The 20886-nt window shown below is 41.8% G+C and overlaps 1 protein-coding gene across 6 annotated transcripts in view; it reads right to left on the reverse strand.

Moving 5' to 3' along the window:
• Positions 1-20886, reverse strand: part of KALRN (kalirin RhoGEF kinase) — a 621231-nt gene that overhangs the window by 285945 nt on the left and 314400 nt on the right. For all 6 annotated transcript variants that reach the window (XM_063076707.1, XM_063076704.1, XM_063076720.1 and 3 more), the window contains exon 11: positions 11126-11317. In XM_063076707.1, the coding sequence (XP_062932777.1) occupies positions 11126-11317 (192 nt within the window). The remainder of the gene's footprint in view (positions 1-11125; positions 11318-20886) is intronic.

Raw genomic sequence — 20886 nt, forward strand, 5'->3', positions numbered from 1 at the left:
ATACCTAACTTATAGAGGGTCTTTGTAATGAATGAGTGCTGAATTTTATCAAATGCTTTTTCAGCATCTATAGAGATGATCATATGGTCCTTGTGTTTGAGTTTATTAATATGGTGTATCACATTTATTGATTTGCGTATGTTGAACCAACCTTGCATCCCTGGGATGAATCCCACTTGATCGTGATGAATAATTTTTCGTATGTGTTGCTGTATTCTGTTTGCTAGTATTTTAGTGAGGATTTTTGCATCTATATTCATCAAGGATATCGGCCTGTAGTTTTCTTTTTTGGTTATATCTTTACCTGGTTTTGGTATCAGGATGATGTTTGCTTCATAGAATGAGTTTGGGAGATTTGCGTCCGTTTCAATCTTTTGGAATAGTTTGTAAAGAATCGGTGTCAATTCCTCTTTGAATGTTTGGTAAAATTCTGCTGTGAATCCATCTGGTCCTGGGCTTTTCTTTGTTGGGAGCCTTCTGATAACAGCTTCAATCTCCTTTATTGTTATTGGTCTGTTCAAACTTTCTACGTCTTCACGGTTCAGTTTTGGGAGCTTGTGTGTGTCCAGAAATTTATCCATTTCCTCCAGATTTTCAAATTTGTTGGCGTATAGTTGTTTATAGTAGTCTCGAATGATTCCTTGTATTTCAGATGAATCAGTTGTAATATCGCCTTTTTCATTTCTAATTTTTGTTATTTGAGTCTTCTCTCTTCTTTTTTTTGTTAGCCATGCTAATGGTTTGTCAATTTTATTTATCTTTTCAAAAAACCAACTTTTTGATTCGTTGATCTCTTGAATTGTTTTTTGGTTTTCAATTTCATTCAGTTCTGCTCTGATCTTAATGATTTCTTTCCGTCTGCTAACTTTAGGATTGGATTGTTCTTGTTTTTCTAGTTCTTTAAGGTGAAGTGTTAGGTTGTTCACTTGCCATCTTTCCATTCTTCTGAAGTGAGCATTTAATGCAATAAACTTTCCCCTCAATACTGCTTTTGCAGTATCCCACAGGTTTTGGTATGATGTATCATTGTTTTCATTAGTTTCAATAAACTTTTTGATTTCCTGCTTGATTTCTTCTTGGACCCATATGTCATTAAGTAGAATGCTGTTTAATTTCCATGTGTTTGTATAGTTTCCAGAGTTTTGTTTGTTATTAATTTCTAGTTTTAATCCATTGTGGTCTGAGAAGATACATGGGATAATTCCAATTTTTTTGAATTTCTTGAGACTTGATTTGTGACCTAATATGTGATCTATCCTGGAGAATGATCCATGTGCTGATGAGAAGAATGAATATTCTGAGGTTGTTGGGTGGAATGTTCTGTAGATATCTGCCAATTCCAATTGGTCTAGAGTCTTGTTTAGATCTTGTGTTTCTCTACTGATTCTTTGCCTAGATGATCTGTCTAATATTGACAGTGGAGTGTTCAGGTCCCCTGCTATTATGGTATTAGTGTCTATTTCCTTCTTTAGGTCTAATAGAGTTTGTTTTATAAATCTGGCTGCTCCAACATTGGGTGCGTACATATTTATGATTGTTATGTCTTCTTGATGGATCAGTCCTTTTATCATTAAGTAGTGTCCCTCATTGTCTCTTTTTATGGTTTTTAGTTTAAAGTCTATTTTGTCAGATATAAGAATAGCCACTCCATCTCGTTTTTCTTTTCTGTTTGCATGGTAAATCTTTTTCCATCCTTTCACTCTTAGTCTGTGTGAATCTTTATGGGTGAGGTGGGTCTCTTGTAGGCAGCATATAGTTGGGTCTTGCTTTTTGATCCAGTCAGCCAGTCTGTGTCTTTTAATTGGGGAATTTAAGCCTTTAACATTAAGAGTTGTTATTGAAAGGTGTTGATTTATTCCTAGCATTTTATTGGTTGTTTGGTTGTCTTAGGTGTCTTTTGTTCCTTGCTTTCTGATTTACTGTTTGGTTTCTTTGTTTGTTGGTTCCTTAGGTTGTAGATAGTGTTTTTGTTAGCTTGTTTTCTCTTCATGAATGCCATTTTTATTGTACTAGCGGGTTTAGATTTTTCTTAGGTTTTTATGGCAGTGGTAGTTATTTTTCAGGAACCAAACCCAGTACTCCCTTGAGGATTTCTTGTAAGGGTGGTCGTGTGGTAGTGAACTCCCGCAGTTTTTGTTTGTCTGAGAAATATACTATTTGCCCCTCATTTCGGAAGGATAGCCTTGCAGGGTAGAGTATTCTTGGCTGGCAATTTTTGTCTTTTAGTATTTTGAAAATATCATCCCATTCCTTTCTAGCTTTTAGGGTTTGTGATGAAAAGTCTGATGTTAACCTGATTGGGGCTCCCTTATAGGTGATTTGACGCTTCTCTCTTGCAGCTTTTAAGATTCTCTCTTTGTCTCTGAGTTTTGCCAATTTGACTATGACATGTCTTGGAGAAGGCCTTTTTGGGTTGAATACGTTTGGAGATCATTGAGCTTCCTGGATCTGAAGATCTGTGATTTTTCCTATACCTGCGAAGTTTTCTGCCACTATTTTGTTGAATATGTTTTCAATGGAATCTCCATTTTCCTCCCCTTCTGGAATACCCATGACTCGGATATTTGAGCACTTGAGGTTGTCTGATATCTCTCTCAGATTTTCTTCCATGTCCTTGATTCTTTTTTCTTTCTTTTTGTCTGCTTGTGTTATTTCAAACAGCCCATCTTCAAGTTCAGAGGTTCTCTCTTCAACTTCTACAAGCCTGCTGGTTAAACTCTCCGTTGTGTTTTTTATTTCGCTGAATAACTTCTTCAGTTCAGCAAGTTCTGCTACATTTTTTTTCAGGACATTGATTTCCTTGTATATTTCCTCTTTCAGATCCTGTATACTTTTCCTCATTTCATCATGATGTCTGGCTGAGTTTTCTTGTATCTCATTCAGTTTCCTTAGAATTATCACTCGAAATTCCTTGTCAGTTATTTCAAGGGCTTCTTGTTCTACAGGATCTAGAGTATGAGATTCATTAACTTTTGGTGGTGTACTTTCTTGATTTTTTGTATTTCTGGTGTCTTTTTTTTGGTGTTTATTCATTGTGGCAGGGCGTTTCACAGTCCACCAGTTTGAGACTAATGACTAACTAGGATGTTGCTGTGGTTGCCAATTTGGTATGGCTCCCGCCGTGACTGCTCAGTTGGCCTCTAGTGTCTTGTGTGTGTGGTTGCTTCGGGTCTTGGGCTTCTCCGGGGATCCACCTTTCTGGTCAGCTTGTACTCTGCTGGGCTGGTGGATCACGTACCACAGGGTGTGTGATCTCTGTTGAGCTTTCACTTTCTGTACAGGACTTCTCCCCGTTCCGTGTGCTCTGGCCCAGGCTGTTAGATCGTGCAGTGGCGACCCCACCGGGTGTGTGGTTTCTGTCGAGTCTCCGCCTCCCTGGCCGCACGTCTCCCCCCTCTGTGCACACTGTGCTGGGCTGGGGTGTGTCTTCTGCACCCCTCGTCTATCAGCTGGGCCTTCAAGACCCTGCTCAGCACCGCCTCGCCCAGGAAGTCTACCAGGTTTCTGCTAGGCACAGACGACCGGTCTCTCTGGGTGCCTTTGTAGCACTGTGTAGATCTTTCTCGGGTCTTGTTCACCTTTGTATCCCCCCGGTATAAACCGAGTCTAGTGCCCGCCTGCAGCCTGCTCTCCAGCAGGTTCAAGCGGACCTGGGAACTCTCCTACCACACTATTCCCAACCAGAAATTCGTTTGGCTTTTTTCCAAACTGGTGGTCGCAGAGATGGTATCTGCCTCCCAGTAACAGGAAGTTTACCGGGGCCGGAGTCCAGGGTGTGGTGGAGTGACAGTCGGCCCGCCCGTACTTCCTAGCCCTCCCAACACTGGTCGGGACGCCCCACACCCCCAGCCCCGCCAGAGAACCGCGGAGGGAGTGGGAGAGGAGGTCGGCCCGCAGGCTCCGGAAAGCCCCGCGCCAGGCCAAGCAAATGGGCTCAGTGATGGCCGAGCAGGGCGGAGCTGCCCGCACCTGGGAAAATGGAGGCAGCACCGGGGCAGTGAGTGGCCTGGTGGTGCAGGCGGGAGCCGCGTGGGCATCCACCCCCCGAACAGAGCTGTGCCAGGGATCACTCACAGTGCTGTGCCAGGTCGGGCGCTCGCTCTGTCTCTGGTTTGTTGCCTTCCGTGTTCTCGGCGCTGCCGCCTCGGGCTGTTCAGTCGCGGCGCCGCTCCGGCGCTCCCAGGAATCTTCTTTAATGCCGGCCTGAAACCTCGAATCCTGAATAGGGCAGCTGGCCGCCTTCAGTGCGGCCCCAGCCTCCGGGATCCTGGCTGCATCCACAGCAGCCCTGGTGCCGTGTTCCCTGTTTCAAGACTCGCTTTTGCAGCTAAGAATCAGTTCTTTTCCTGCTCCACACTTCAAAGCTGTTGCCTATAAATGAGGCAGCCTCTCCTGCCGGGGGCAAAGTGGCGTTGAGCCCCCACGACCGGCCAGCAGCAGCAGTCCTCCCTTAAGAGATGGCCAGAGGAAGGTACACAAGCTTCCCGGCTGCCTGAGGCCCAGTGGCCACCTTTTCCACCTCAGCTATTCCGCGCCAGCCGCTTCAGCCGCCGCCATCTTGAAACTCTCAGAAATTCTAAATTCTTGATTCTGCCCCTCGGCAGTGGCAGAATTAAGGGAGCCTGTCAATGCCCTATATAAGGTTAGCCCTAATAGTGAAACCAGTGAGTTCAGGAAGGGCCAGCCCACAGACCCTATCCTGCTTGCACAGTGGGGCAGCCTAAGAAGAGGACAACTGAAAAAGGCAGCAAGGGAGGGAACCAGGAGGTCTGTAAAACTAATGAGGCTCATGGATAAGTGATTAAGGAAAGAGGTCATTTTGCTTCACCAGTTCCTCCTGTCAACTGGCTGTTCCATTTGTGCAGCTCTGGAAGCCACTGTGCTAAGACAACTGACTGACCCCCAGGCATGTTGAAGGAGCGCCATTTCCACAGGGTGAGCCTCCCCCTCCCTCATTTTCTTTGGCATCAACTACCAGCTTTTATTTCTTAATAAACACCACAATAGTTTGGCAATTGAAATAGAGGATGGATAAAGCTGTTTTGTTCTTGAGGCCATCATCCCTTCTGAAGACTGATTTAGTTTTCATTCTAGGATGGGTGGGTAGATGAGCAGGTGTATATGTGAGTGTTTGTGGTGTGTGTGTGTACCTATCTGAGCAGGAAATGCTGAGAGAAGGATTGCACAAGGAGAGAAACAAATGGAAGTGGGTATTTACTTGAGCTGTCTAATAAAGAGTTGGTTACTTTGGCCATGTTTCTTAGTTAATTTGACTTTCATATTCTTACAACAAAAATATCTTAAAATGGATATTTTGGAAGCCCAGTAATTGCATTATTTCCATGGAAACACAGCAAGGAAAGAGAATTCTGTGTGAACAATCTGGCAGAGCAAATGACACTTGCTACAAATGCCTTGTCCCTGTACAAAGAGAACAGAGCAGTTGGATCAATGCTACTCCCTCCACCCTCTCTAGCTTGCCAGACCAGCAAACAGAGCCAGATGCCCTCACAGCTCCAGGGGAAAAGAAGATATTTGAAAGTTCAGCACAATTTGTATTAATAACTGAGGCTCTAGACGCATAAGAAGGTCCCAAGTATGTGGTTGTCACCTCTCTTTATTGAGCAGCTCTTTTAAGTAGAAATGAAAAGTTTTGTTTTTGAAATATAACATTTATTAGGATTTTTCCTGATTACAAATTGAAAATATCATTTAAGAAATCTTGTAAAAGAGAAAAATATGCAAAAAAAAAAAAAAATTAAATCACCCATAACATTCTTAACTTCTTGGTATATTTATTTCTAGCCTTTATTCTATGTGTGTAATCAAAATTGTGGTCATGCTGAATATACAGTTGTTTATTATGCCATAGGTGCTTCCTCATGTTTTTAATGATCTTTGGCAATATGATTTATAATGACTGTGTAATATTTCACTATATAGATGGAGTGTGGTTTGTTAACACATCACCAAATGTGGAACATTTAGATAATCTTTATGTATGACATTGTGATTAAATGGTTACATGGTTTTAACCCTCCCGACTCCTATGGTAGTAAAGAATTCACAAAGCAAGGCCAATAGGATTAAGCAGACTCTTCAATCTGCAGAAGAAATGAGGCTGGAGATTTTCTTTTTATATCTTTCTTTTGTTTCCTAATCAGAGGATACTAATTAGAGTAAACCTTCCAATGTGTAACGTGGGCAAAAGTAAAATTATGAATTTCAGCAGGGGAATCACAGAAAGTCTAGAGTAAGTCATTTATGAAAACAGATATTCAGTTCACACTCAGAAATTTCCTACAAAGGGGGCTTTCTTTCCATGAAAATTACATCCTACAACAGCATTCTATTACACATTGGCACTAAGGCAAAAACTTGGCAAATTATTATAGGAAAAAAGTGAAAAAAGGAGGAAAAATAGAAAGAAGGATGGAGCTAGCTATATCAAAACAGTAAAGATCTATAACAGTGTTTATTAGCAACACCCAAGGCCACCTAGCAAGGGTGAGCAGATGATCTTCCTTCCATCCACCATAAGAGGGAAAACAACCAGGGCAATTCAAAATTCCCTAACAGACTTGACAACTAATCCTGCCTTGAATAAAAAGCCAAAAGTTTGCCTATAAAGTCGAGGAAGCAGTCAAGAGTTAATAGACCCAAGATCAAACAGGACCCACACTTAGCAAGGTTGAGAAGTGACAAGTCTTGAAAGGGATTAAACAGAATATGGAAAACTCAAAACACAGGAGTTCTTCTATTAGACCATTCAAGGATGCTCGCTTCTGCCCACCTGACAATCCATTTCTGCCTGCTATATAGGTCCTGGGAAAGCTACCGCTGGCAATTCAGATTCCTCACCCTGACCCCTTTTATTTATATTGTCTGTAGAGCTCAAGTCAGTGAACTGGAGTAGATGAAAGATGTGGTTAAATGGGCTTTCCCCCTCTTTTTTCCTTCCTTTTTTTCTTTTCTTTTTCTTAGGAGAGACTACTAGTTTTACATTGTCAAGTAAACCCATTCATTCCATATTTATTCAGCACCTTTAGACATAGTGGCAGGGATATACAGTAGCATTTATATCTACACATTTATAGCCACATGTATAATATACATATAAGTGCTCCCAATTTAGTGAGGAAAGGACAATCACAGCTCAGCACCTGGCATCACCAATGGAGGTGGTACCTGGTGCTCTGGTCCTGTCTGGGTGTGGAAGTTGGAAGCACCAGGGACGAATTTCAAGAAAAAATGATCCCTAAGTTTAGTCTTCAGGTTCCTTAGTAACCCTACTTTCAAGATGCACTAAGGATCATTGCAGCTCTATTTACAATAGCCAATATTGTAATTATGGAACCAATCTAAATGTCCATTGATGGTAAGGAAAATGTGGCGCGCGCACACACACACACACACACACACACAATGGAATACTACTCAGCCATAAAAAAGAATGAAATTCTGCCATTCACAGCAACATGGATGAGCTTGGAGAAAATTATGTTAAGTGAAATAAGCCAGGCACAGAAGGAAAAATACTGCATGTCCCCACTCATAAGTGGTAGCTAAGAGATAAAGAAGGAAGGAAAGACCACAGTGGTGTGTTGGACTTGCAGAGGGAGAGAGCATACCTAGTGTTGCCAGGGGTGGAGCGGGGGAAGGGGAGAGGGTGGGTGGTGGACATAGGGAATAACTGCAATTTGTGGTAATGGGCATGCTGATAGTATTGATCTGACCATCACATCTTGGACACTGGTGGTGATGGTCAGCTTTGTGTCCCATGAATATGCATAATCAATATTTAAAAATCAGTTCTACAAGGCACAGTTAAAAAAAAAAAAAAGCTGAGCAGGATTGTGTAGGGAAAAAAAAAGATGCACTAAGGAAAATCTGGGAGGGAATTCACATACTAGGAAAAAGAATGGGTGTTAGTATTGTACTATTTTATTTTATAATAATCATCCTCATAATTATTATGAAGTAACAGATTAAATAATTCTGCCAAAGGCTCACAGGATGCCCAGTAAACAACTAGAGCTGGATATCGACATACCTGGCATCCAAGATCTTGCTGTACTTAGTATGCATGTATGTATGTGTATGCATACATACACATATATGTACGGTCATGTGTACACATATACACATATGTCTGTGTGACTGCATGGCCAAATATGCACACTTGTCTTATTCTCTACCCTGCCTTGCAGATCATTTAAAGAAGGTTTCATACAGCCTCGTTTGGGTGGAAAGGTGACTGTAAGGGAACATGCAGATCCTAAGTCCTGCTGCATGGTCCCCTGTGAAAAGTTCCTCTGTGGCAGCCATTCAAAATGGTGCTTTTCTTTCCATCCTGAAAAAAAATTAAAATCGGTATGATCTGAGAGTTTCAGATCTCTTGAGTAGAAAGATCCTGATAAGCACACACCCCTTTGTATCCAGGCAGAGCTGCTCCTAATTTCTCTCATATTTTGGGATACAGGGGAAAGAGACTATGCTATTTCTTGACAGTCTCCTGTTTGAATGAATCCCTTGATGGAGAAAACTCCCCAAGTCTCTATTTACTAGACTTTATATGAAAGTCTTAGTGGCAAATGAGAAAAAGCATGGGCTTTGGAGTCAGAAAGACCTGGAATCAATTTCTATGCTTACCGCATCCTAGCTACAAAACACTGGGCAAATTATTAATAACTCTAAACCTTGGTTTTCTCATTCATAAAACTGGAGTAAAAAAATGACAGTTCTCATGGCCATTGATTAGACAGCCTAGCACATATTAGGCTCTAAATAAATTTCAGTTCCCTCTCTCTTTCTTCACCTGTCTCCAGTATCACACTGCTCCCTTAGTACTACTTAATATGAATGTGACTATATAAGCTGAGTCCAAGTGGGAAAACAAGTCTCAGGTTCAAATAGAACCAAGCTTAGCAGTTCTGAGAGATACCCAGGAAAACAGTGATTAATAACTTCAGCCCTGACTATTCCTGTCTCCTACACCCCCAACCCTGGCAACAATTACATTTCTCAGCCAAGATCTACCCTCTTGCTACCCTACCTGCTATAGGGTTTAAAATGTAAAGAGAAAAAAGAAGAGTAAGAAGAAGGAAGAAGATCAGAGGAAAAGAGGAAATACAAAAGGAAAAAATGGACAGAATATGTAGCAATTAAGAGTACAAGTGTAGTATTTAGGAAGACAGGTAAAATCTCAGCTATACTGAGAAACTCTAATCTTAGACAAATTATTTTCTGAGGCTTCCCCGTTTGAAAATATGTTTAATAAAATCTATATCATAAGATTATCATGAGGATTACATGAGATGATATATGCAAGAGTCTGGCAAGTAGCAGGAACCCAATTAAAAAAAAAAACATTTAATATATATTGGGTTTTTATAATGAGCCAAATCTAAGGCTAGGTAAATCGCCTATGCTATTTCAGACTTAATTACTATTATTATTAATTATTATTATCAACATCAAATAAAGAAGAGGAAGAAGAGAAGAAAAAAGAAAGAAATCTTGGATTCATATTAGAATTGTAAGGTGCCTTTGGGACACCAAGTCCAACTGCCTAATTTTATAAATGAGAGAACCCAGGGCCAGGGACAGTGACTTGCACAAGCTCATATGGTTCTTGCAGCAGAATCTAGACTAGAATCCCAGCCTACCAGCACCATAGACAGAAGGTGGGAGATGTAGCTAGAAAAGGTTCTTGGAAGCTGTGGTCACTCCTTGGGGAATGGCAGTTCCATGGAAACTGACCTTGTCCACCACCTCCCCATGGAGCCGGCACTCCCACAGCCCTCATGAGGAGCATGACTCCTGTTCATTCATGCTCTATTCCATCATCCACAAGCTTGTAATTAAAAGGGAATACACATGCCTTTGGTTACAGAGACCATCATTAAGAATCTGGTAAGCCACAAGCAAGCATACAACCATGCAGGAAGCCCTGGATTAAAGCTAATCCCCTTGCTTTAGAGACACTCCTCAGAGAGTGGCTGTGGGTCCCATGGAGAGGAATCAGAGCCAGCTTTGGGGAGCTTGCCAGCCCTTCATCTGCCTGGGGAATCTCAGTTTAGAAAACATTATCTTTTCATGTTCTTCTCTGATAGGTGCCGCAATGATTTGCATTCATTCCCCCAAAATGTCAGAAAACTCTGTGAAGTAGTAACAACCAGGCTTTTTAATGCATTCCCAATATCAAAAATCAACCTAATTAAGTAGGGTTATTTTTTTTTTTCCTGAGCAGCAATCAAACTTTCATTAATACACTATTAAAACGAATTCCTGGGGAACACAAGCATGCATACACCTAATGAGTTCATCTGCCAAGGGTGTTATTACAGAAGATGCTAAATGTGACTCCCTTCTGGTCACTTACTCAATTTCAGAGTCCCCCAAGTTACTCAGAAATGAAAGGCAATCACAGGTTTGCAACCCTTCTCCACTCTATGGGATCCCTCTGCCTTGCCAGCAATTTAACATAATCCAGTCTCTCCTCTCCTTTCTCTACGTGGTGAATGATTCAGTCTGGATTTAAGCCCAGCTGGTTTCCTCCTCTGAGAAGGGCATCTCGGTCCCCCTTGGTTCACTACCTGTCACTCCACATTCAGGAAAGGTGAGGACCAACTTTAATATCACCCTGCCACAGACCTGACCACATTAAGAAGATTAAATCTCTTGTTTAAAAATAATATAAAAACACAGAATACGTTTGCAAACTCTTCATGCTCCTTGCTCATAGCAAAGATACCTGATCAAAGTTCTGCTGGACTCTGATTTCTGACAGAAAACAGCAACCATCTTACATTTTCTCTTGCAGTGACTACTTCTATACCAGGGACCCCTATATTTCTCCAGCTACAGACTGAATGCTCTAACAGACCCCAAACCACCTGCCTCCACAGCCCCCTTCCTCATTAGAGATGATGAAAGGAAATTTTGCCCCATTTTGGTAGAGACCTAAATGTAGGTTAGCAGCAGCAAATTGTTAATATCATCAAAGTTAGGAGGCTAGTAACCCCAGGCCACCCAGGACCCTGGTCAGACTTTGGGGCCATTTTACTAGGAAGCCTACTGACCCTGCCAGGACTGAATGCCCTCTCGCCATCAACCCCCTTACCTCCTTGGTGTGAGTGTGGAAGGAGACAGACATGTCCAGGAGAAGCTTTCGCTGTTCTACCCTGCGCACAAAGTCTTGGATGCGCACCTCCAGATGTCGAGCTGCCTTGTAGATCTCCTCAGGGTCACATTCCCCCGTCTGAGCCAACTGTTCCGCTGCTTCTAGGAGCTTGTCCGCATTGGTGTATGTATTCTGCCAGCAACAACAGTGAAGCAAAGTCAACCTGCAGTCAGGAGAGGAGCTTCCCGCCTTCCCGCTGCCCACCCTGGGGCTCCCCAGAGCTGGAGCGGGGGGGCACTGGCATTGAGCTGACAGCTCCCTGATCTGGCACCGAGTGCTGTGTGTGGGGCTGGCACACCGCCTCTCAGCGAGCTAGCAGCCTGCTTGGCTGTTCCCCCAAGCAGGCGTTAGCTAGGTGCCTTACCCGCCCCTGGGATTTCTCAGAGGTTCAGCCTCCCTGGAATGAAGCAGGGAGACCTGCAAGAACCTCCATAACCCACCCACTCCCCTATCCCCCACCCCCGCGAAGACCCATTGTTGCCCTCACATCTCTGGCTGCAACTGCCAGAGCCAGAAATAGCGCATCCACAGAAAGGGGCTGTGCTTGTATGTGAGAGCACCAGGAAAACACTAACTGGGAGACTTGCTTTGCATTGCCTGCAACTAGTAGTGTTTATCTTTTGGAACAAAGCTGTCTCTTTGGAGGGGAAGGGGTCAGCAACTCCAGGGAGTGGGCAGAAGGAGTGGCCACAGTCAGAGGGAGGAGATGCAGGCTATTCCCTGCACTCCCAGGGAAGGCTTAATGTCTGCAGGAAGGTTGGGAAGGAGTCTGGTTATTTTGTTTATCATAAGCTACTGCATGCCCACGCACACATGCATTCACACACACTCCTCCAACTCTCTGTCTGTACACACCGTGGTATCCTCCAGAGCATTTTAGAAGGCAACCAACTTGTAATTATTATTCATCAGGATGGGAGTCGCTGCCTTTTAAGAGTTATTTCATTATATGTCATGGATGCAAATTTTCCTCTGCAGGCTTCCCTTTAAAAAAAAAACCCCCAAACTCCTGATATATTCTGAGTTGGAGCTGTTGACTAAGGTGTATGAATATTTCTTAATATTCTTAGAGTCGGTGCAATGCCCTACAGAGTAGTGAATAAGTGGTTACTGTTGACAATGTGAATCTGAAAGTAGAAGCAGTCAGTACCAAACACAAAGTGAGTGGAATATTGAAATGGATTTATGAACTATGACTGTATGGTGCTTTGCTTTGCCCATAAAGATGTGGCCTCCATGCCTCCATGGAGTTTTGGGGGCTCACCCAAAGACCTTGGTTGTTATAGGCTGAATCCAGCCCCTCAAAATTCACATGTTCAAGTCCTAATCCCCCAACATCTCAGAATGTGGCCTTATTTGGAAATAGGATCATTACAGCTGTTATTAGGTATGTTAAGATCAAATCACAGTGGAGTAGGGACGGCCCGTAATCCTACATGACTGGTGCCCTTATAAAAAAAACACATGTAAAGAGATAGACACACACACAGACAGAACACCATGTGAAGATAACGGCAGAGATTGGGCGATGTATCTACAAGCCAAAGAATGCCAAAGACTGCCAGCAAACCACCAGAAGTTAAGAGAAAGGCATGGAGCAGATTTCCCCTCATATCCCTCAGAAAGAACCAACGCTGCTTTATCTTGGACTTCTAGATTCGAGAACTGTGAGAAAATAAGTTTCTGCTGTTGAAGTCATGCAGTCTGTGGTGCTTTGTTACAACAGCCCTAGGAAACTAATCCACTGGGGTCAAACCTTTCCGAGGCTATTGACTCAGGCTCTTGATTGTGCCGGCATGGAACCTGGAGAAGATGGGTCGGCCATTAGCAAACACTTGTGTTGGCTTTCGGGAATTCCCAGAGAGGCCCCAGGGGATCCTTCAGGAATGCTGCCTGAAGAGCAATCACCCAAGGCAAACACTGTCCCAATGCTGACAAGATGAGGCTTAGAGGGAAAAAAAATCATTCGGCTTCAACTGGGAAATTCATGGACAAATGGAGCAGCCTTGTGTGAGGAAAAGAGCTTTGCCACTGAGTTGAAGGGTATGTCACTTCTGGAAAGCAAATGAAGGAAGTCATTCAGAGTCATAAGAGAAATGCAAAGAGAGATGGGTAGAGACAGGCGGGGGTAGAGATCTGGGGCTGTGAACCAGGTTAAGAAAGGCTCTTATGGGGTTATCCACAATTTCTATTAAATGTACCCATAGCTGATGGGGAGAGGTTTCTTTTAGGAATCCCTTAAATCTTTCACCTTAAGCCCTAAGGAATCTCAGGAAGCCCCAAAGAAACCCGGAGGTTGTGACTTTATATTTTCTAGATAATAACTAAAAAATTGTGTCAAAGCCAAAGTAAGCTTGCTTACAAGGTAGGTTTGGAACCAATGAGATAAATAAAAAGCAAAACACAAGTGCCTACTGCATGTTAAGGTAACCAACTTACCCTGGTTTTTCTAGGACTTTCCTGGTGTTAGCACAGAAAGTCCTGTGTCCCAGAAATCCCCTCAGTCCTGGGAAAATTGAGATGGCTGGTCACTCTAATACATGCCCAACACTGTAAGTATCTCAGGAGTACAGATATGTACAAAATGTATTCTGTCTCAAAGGAGAATAAAGTTATTCTTGACAGAAATAACATGACAACACATATAATGTGGCAAGCAACATAATAATAGATAAATAGAGGTTAAAGTTCCTTGACATTATATAGGTGCTGAAAACAAAATAAGTAAAAAGTGGGAAGAATGGCCAAGAATTACTGAATATTTTTCACATGCCAAGGACCATTCCAAAGGCTTTCATGCATATTATCTCCTTTAGTCCTCACAAAACCCTATGAAGATGATGTAGACATCAGACCCATTTTACAGACGAAACTGAGGTACAAAAAATTCCTGGTCAAGGTCACATGGCTGGTAAACAACAGAAGCAGGGTTAAAACCTTAATCTGTTGTCTGTCTACAGAACCCAAGCTCCAAACCATTATACTACCCTGTCTCTAATCAGAGTGTAGGCAGAGGCCTGAAGATGGGTAGGATTTAGCAGAGGGGGAGGAAGGCTTCTCACAGACAGGACTCTCCTCTCTTTGTGCCCAGGGTACTCTATGTTCATCCCATACCACAGCCATCATTACACGTTCCCCAATAACAATGTGTCTCCCTGGTATTTCCCTACTGGTCTACGAGCTCCCTAAATGCAGGTTTCATGTCTCACTCATCCTTGGTTCCCCCATGCGAGGCACTGACTGGCACACAACAGGCACACTAAATGTGTGTTGAATGAACAAGACACAGTGATAGGAATGAGAATTGACTATTTAAACAAAAATAACAATGTGGCGTGGAGTTTATAGCACATGCATAAGTGAATATATCACAACAATAGCATAAAGTCCAGGAAGAGAGAAATGGAAGTACACTATTGTAAGGTTCTTATACTATATGTAAAGTTGTATAATATCACTTGAAGATAAACTGTGATAAGTTACAATACTATAAACCCTAGTGTAACTTTTACAATAACAAGTTATAGCTAATAAGTCAACAAAGGAGATAAAATGGAATAATAAAAAATATTCACCTAATACAAAAAGGTAGAAAAAGGGAGGGTAAAAGCAACAAAGAAAAGGTAAAACAAATAAAACAATAATAAGATGATGGGTTTAAACCTAATCATACTGATAATCACATTAAATGTAAATTGTCTGAATACCACAATGAAAAGGCACAGATTGTCAGATTGGATAAAAAATCAAGTCCTACCTACATGCTGTCTATAAGGAATGCACTTTAAGTATGAAGACACAAGGAGGTTAAAGTAAAACAAAACAAAACACAGAAAAAGATAGAGTATGATAACACTAGTCAAAAGAAAGCTAGGTAACTACATTAATATCAAACACAGTACATTTCAGAGCAAATAATATTACCAGAGAAAAAGAAGGTCATCTCATAATGATCATGGGTTCAAATCATCAAGAGGATATAATAATCCTAAACATTTATGTACTTACGAACAAAGGTTCAAAATATATGAAGCAAAAACTGATACATCTGCAAGGAGAAATAAATAAATCTACACTTATTGTTAGAGATTTCAAGGCTCCGTCTCAATAAGTAGTGAAACAAGTAGATAGGAAATTAGTAACAACATAGATTTGAACCTTCTCAACAAACTTGACCTAACTGACATTTAAAGAACACTCCACCCAACAACTGCAGAATGCACTTTCTTTTCAAGCACTCACAGAACATTTGCCACGATAAACCATATTCTGGGCCATAAAACAAGTCTCAACAAATTTAAAGAGATGCAAGTCATACAAAATATTTTTTCTATGATGTAATTAAATTAGAAATCAATAGTAGAAATATCTCTGGAAAATCCCCAAATTATTGGAAACTATATAACACTTTTCTAAATAATCCACAGGTCAAAGAAGGCAGTATCAGTTAACTAGGTACCTACAGTGTGCTAGGCATTTTTATTAGGTTCTTTATCTACATTATCTCTAAGCTTTGGGATCAATAATAAGATAGGTATTATTAATTTCATTTAACAAATGAGAGAACTGAGGTGCAGGGAGGTAAAGTAACTTATTTGAAGAATGTTATATAACTAGAAAATGGCAAGCCACATCTCTCTAATTGTAACCTTCAAGCACTTTTCATTGAAGCATGTGCTTCTCCAAAACTCAACATAAAATCTCCATCTGTTTTGCTTCTCTATTACTTTGCATTACAATCTTACAATTTGATTTTTAAAATATGACATTGCAACTGCCTTTTATTTATTTTTTGCAACATACTTCCAATGTGTACTGGTTGCCTTCCAGAGAAAACTGCATTCTCCTTAAACGAAACAGTCCTCTCTTCCTCATCTTTTCTATCTCAACTACTCATCAATGTACCTAGTGGGCACAGTGTTCTCCTTTCAGCAGTCACTCAGCCTAAAAACTCTGCAGTCAGCAGCTTGTCAGCAGTAAGACTTTGAAATGGATGTTTCCCTTATCTCCTAATTTAGGCATCCTCCAGCTTAAGAATGAGTAGTGATCCAAAATTTCCTTTGTGAGCCAATTTTCCAGTTCCATTTAGTGCTAGGAGTATATTTCTTATGTAAATGGGGGTTAGGTCCCCAGGATAAAATAAAGACATTTAGGTGAGCACATAATATGTTTAAAATATAGTACTGATGTGGCACATCACCTACAATCAATCAACAAAGGTGATATAGGAAAATACTTCTCAGTTTTCATCCTGGAGCACAAGGAACACACTCTCTATCTGCTGGCTCTTGCAAGGGAGGAGGGGATGGACTTTGGCAATGGCAAAGTGGCCTTTGGTGGCAAGCCAAGTAGGAAGGAAGGGAGGAAACTACTTCTGGGGACCAGTCATGGACTGACACACCATATCACATCTGCTGAAAGGACATCTTCCTAGGTGCCCTGAATATGGAACAAATAGTTGCCTCCATTACGGAAATTTATATGTCCAGGTAAGGAGTGTCTAATGAATAGTCCTAACAAGATGCTCCTTAAGTTGGAGACTATCTGTACAAATCTTTGGTTACTAATTGGGATTGATACCAAAAATAACTAGTGCAGATGCTAATACCTCCCAACACAAATAGTTTGGGTGCTAAGATTTTCTCTGGGAACCTAAACATCAACTTTGTCATATTTACATATGCAGTCATCACCCTGTCCGTTCTCACATACATTTCTACTTGCTGGAGAATAGTTTCCTCTTAATATCTAAAATTCTTCAGCACCTTTATCTGTAAATGGCATGTTTTCAGAACTCCACATTTTTTAAAAATACAGCTTAATTTTCCTACAGTCTAATCTTATATGTTTCAGAATGTACCTAGGCCTAGAAATTCTGAAAGAATAATAGTTGTTCTTTGATGGGCTATTCTCCCTTTTACTGATTCCTTTTCTTTCTTTCCAATCCCCAACAACCCTCTTCATTTACAGTTATGTTTTAAAGGAACCTCAATGCATTTGCTCTTGGCTGTAGACTGGAACCTGAAATATTTAGTCACTCTCGGGCAAGAGAGCAAAAGAAATAAGAAGAATTAACTGTCGGCATGTTATCTATTTAATAACCACAACAATGAAACACTTTGCTTCTGGACCAAAGGGTAGGGTCAATTCTAGAGGTTGCCAATATAGGTTACAAGGTATAACCTAATAGAAAACACCAGGTCCAGCCTATAAGAAAAGACCAGCCCAGATTCCAGAAAATATGGCCACTCTTAGGGGACTGAAATGCAAAACAGGGAAGGACTTTTCCCCTGACCCTTCCCCATCTACCCTACAGGACATGGAGAGCAGTAGAAGGCCTGGGAGAGCCAGCACTGGCACTTAGACAGGAACACAAAGAAGACAGTGCAGGCAGGAAGGGGACTAGAGGCCAGAGGGACAACCCTGGGACAAACCAGAGGGAGCAACAGAGAGCAAAGAGAGCTTAGCAATTTGAAGATCAAAACCAGGAGAGTGCCATGCAGAAACACAAAGCTCTGAAGACTGTGGAGAGAAGTCCCACTGAGCAGGCCCCAGATGTAGCCAGCTGGCATGCATATTGCAGCTGCAAAGCAACCTACCACTCCCGGAATTTGATAACACAACCTCTACTCCTTTGGACACCCTTCCCCTTCCTTCCTTTCCATCCCTCTACTAAAACTAGCAAAATAGTGAATGTGAACATATAGCTATGACAGAAGAATGTGGACAAAAATATTTCACAAGTGAAGCAGACAGATATAAGTGTTCAGACGTGGATACACAGAATGCCCCATGGCCCTGGCCCTGTAGAAATTCATTCTCGCTTACAATTCTTGAAGCAATGAAACAAACAGTTGGTGAGACAGCATCCCCACGGAACAGGATAAAGCCACTTGCTGCAAGGTTTGGCAATTCAAGAGATATGGGGGGAAATGTACCCAAAGCAATGTTCTCTCTCAAAAGATGTAGCTTTGCAGTGTTGCTGTTTTCCATATTCTATGTTTGGCTGTCAGTGGGAGGCAGTGGGCGTGAGAGAGGAAAGGCAGGGCTTTGGAAAGACAAGACAGTTTGCTTGAAAATACTGCTGAAAACTGTGGGGCCCCTGGATTTATTTTTCTCTTCTGTTCTATTCACACAGGGGCTGAGAGGAAAAGGCTGTGCCTAATCCAGTGCAGTGTGGACTGGATGATACCCACACTGCTTCCACCTGTTAGCACAGTGCTCCTTCAAGTTCTCTCACCCTGTTTTGGTCACAAATAGCCCTGTGGGTCCAGGGATGCCCATATCTATATAGGTCTGTAGGGAGCCTTCAGCTCTGACCTAGGAGCAGTGGTCATTGGCCCTCTTAATGATGATGTTCCCCTCTCTTTCCACCTTCCCAGACTTGGTTCTTCCTACCTAAGTCTGTTCACACTGCCATAAAAAAATACCTTTGAGTGGGTAGCTTATAAATAACAGAAATTTATTACTCACAATTCTGGAGGCTGAGAGGTTCAAGATCACAGTGTGGGAAGGTTCAGAGTCTGGTGACGGCCCAATTCCTTATTCACAGATAGCACCTTTTCACTGTGTCCTCTTATGGTGGAAGAGACCAACTAGCTCTCTGGGGCCTCTTTTATAAGGGCACTAATCTCATTCATGAGGGCTCTGCCCTTATGATCTAAATCTCCCAAAGGCTCCACTTCCTAATACCATCACATTGGGGATTAGTTTTCAACATATGAATTTAGAGGAGACACAGACATTCGGACTATACCACTATCTGTCCCTGTTTTTTATCTTAGCTAACCTCCCTGGGTTTGATCCACAGATTATGTGGAACAGCGTTTCTCAACAACACTATTAACATTTTGGGCGGGACAACTGCTTGTTTGGGGGAGGGGCTCTTATGGGTTGAATTCTGTCCTCCCCAAAAGATATGTTGAAGTTCTAACCCCCGGTACCTTAGATTGTGACCTTAACTGGAAACAGTGTTGTTACAGATGTAATGAGACCATGCTAGAATAGGGTAGGCTCATAAAGCAATATAACTGGTGTTTATGTAAAAAGATGACATGTTAAGATACAGGCACACAGAGGGAGCGCCATACGACATGAAGGCCGAGGCTAGAGTGAGGCAGCTACAGGCCAAGGAATGCCAAAGCTGCCAGCAACCACCAGAAGCTAGGGGAGAGGCCTGGAACAGATTCTCATCTCAGCCCTCAGAAGGAACTAACGCTGCTATCACTTTGCTCTTGGGCTTCTGGCCTCCAGAATTGTGAGACAATAAGTTTCTGTTGTTTAAGCCTACCCAGTTGGTGATTCTTCGTTATAGTAGCCCTAGGAGACAAATACAGGGGCTGTCCTGTGCACTGTAGGATGTTTAACAGCATCTCTGGCCTCTACCCACAGAATGCCAGTATCTCCAGATGTGATAACCAAAAATGTCTCCAGACAAAACTGCCTTCCAGTTGAGAACCACTGTTTTAGACCATAAGACCACAGAGGCAGCCCCACTGAGGAAGACCATGCAATTCTCTCATCTTACAGTGTTTGTCTGATAATCCTTCTGGTGACAGGAGCCTTAAGGAATCATCTAACCCCATGGTTCTCACAGAACGGCTGAGGAGGTGGGGTGGAGAAAAGACCTTGTAGGAAGAATGCAGTGCCCAGGCCCAAGTCCAGGTTACTTAAATCAGAATGTGCTGGGGCAGAGAGCTGGGGGATCCTCTGGCAGCCATGTGTTTAAAAAGCTCCCCAGTTGACTAACTGAAGCTACTCACCTACTGTTGAAACTACTCGCCTAAGGGCAGGGCTCAAAGCCTGGGCTGAAATTTTTTGTTGTTGTTTTTTGTTTTGTTTTGTTTCTTGTGGCTGGCCAGTAAGAGGATCCAAACCCTTAACTTTGGTGTTAACAGCACCACACTCTAACCAAGTGAACTAACCAGCAAGCCCTAGGGCTGAAATTTGGAGGTGAGAGAAACCTAGACTTTCACATTAAAATGGTAGAGACTGTGAATGAATGGTAATGGTCCTGAAGGTCAGAAAAACTCAGAAGAACTAAGGACAGTGACAAATTTAAAACTTTCTCAGTAGCTTAAAATGTAGTAACTGTGGTTGATAATAGTAAAAACTAGAAATGACCAAAATGTTCAACAATAGGAGAATGGTTCACTACATTGTGTACATCCACGTGATAGAGTATCATGCAGTCACTACAACTATGAATTTGAAGAATATTTAGTGACTTGAAGAAATGTTTCTGATGTAATATTAAATGAAGAAGTTAGGAGAAACCAAAGTATGGTTCTACTTTTATTACGCATCATAAAAACTACTACTGATGATGACTGTCAGTTTTCGGTCCACTTACAAACATTATTATATGTGGCAGATTGTGTTATTATACCATGTTACAGAGAAGAAAACTTGGAAAGTAAAAGAACTTGAGTAAGCTCACATAGCTGGTAAATGGTGGATGTCAATCTGGAATTCACATTTGATCCCAAGCAAACATTTTTAGTATTCTGTTGTGCTGAACGGAAATTTTCCAATAAACATTAATAGTGGTTATCTCTTAGCAATATTAGGAATGAATTTTCTTTCCCACTATTTCCTTGTTTAATAATTATTCAATAGTGAACATATATTAATTTTATAATCAGAGAAGAAAATGGAAAAATCATTTAAAATATAAAGATTAAATGCAGGGCATTCTTTAG

The sequence above is a fragment of the Cynocephalus volans genome, chromosome 1, assembly GCF_027409185.1.
Source record: "Cynocephalus volans isolate mCynVol1 chromosome 1, mCynVol1.pri, whole genome shotgun sequence".
Taxonomy (NCBI): domain Eukaryota; kingdom Metazoa; phylum Chordata; class Mammalia; order Dermoptera; family Cynocephalidae; genus Cynocephalus; species Cynocephalus volans.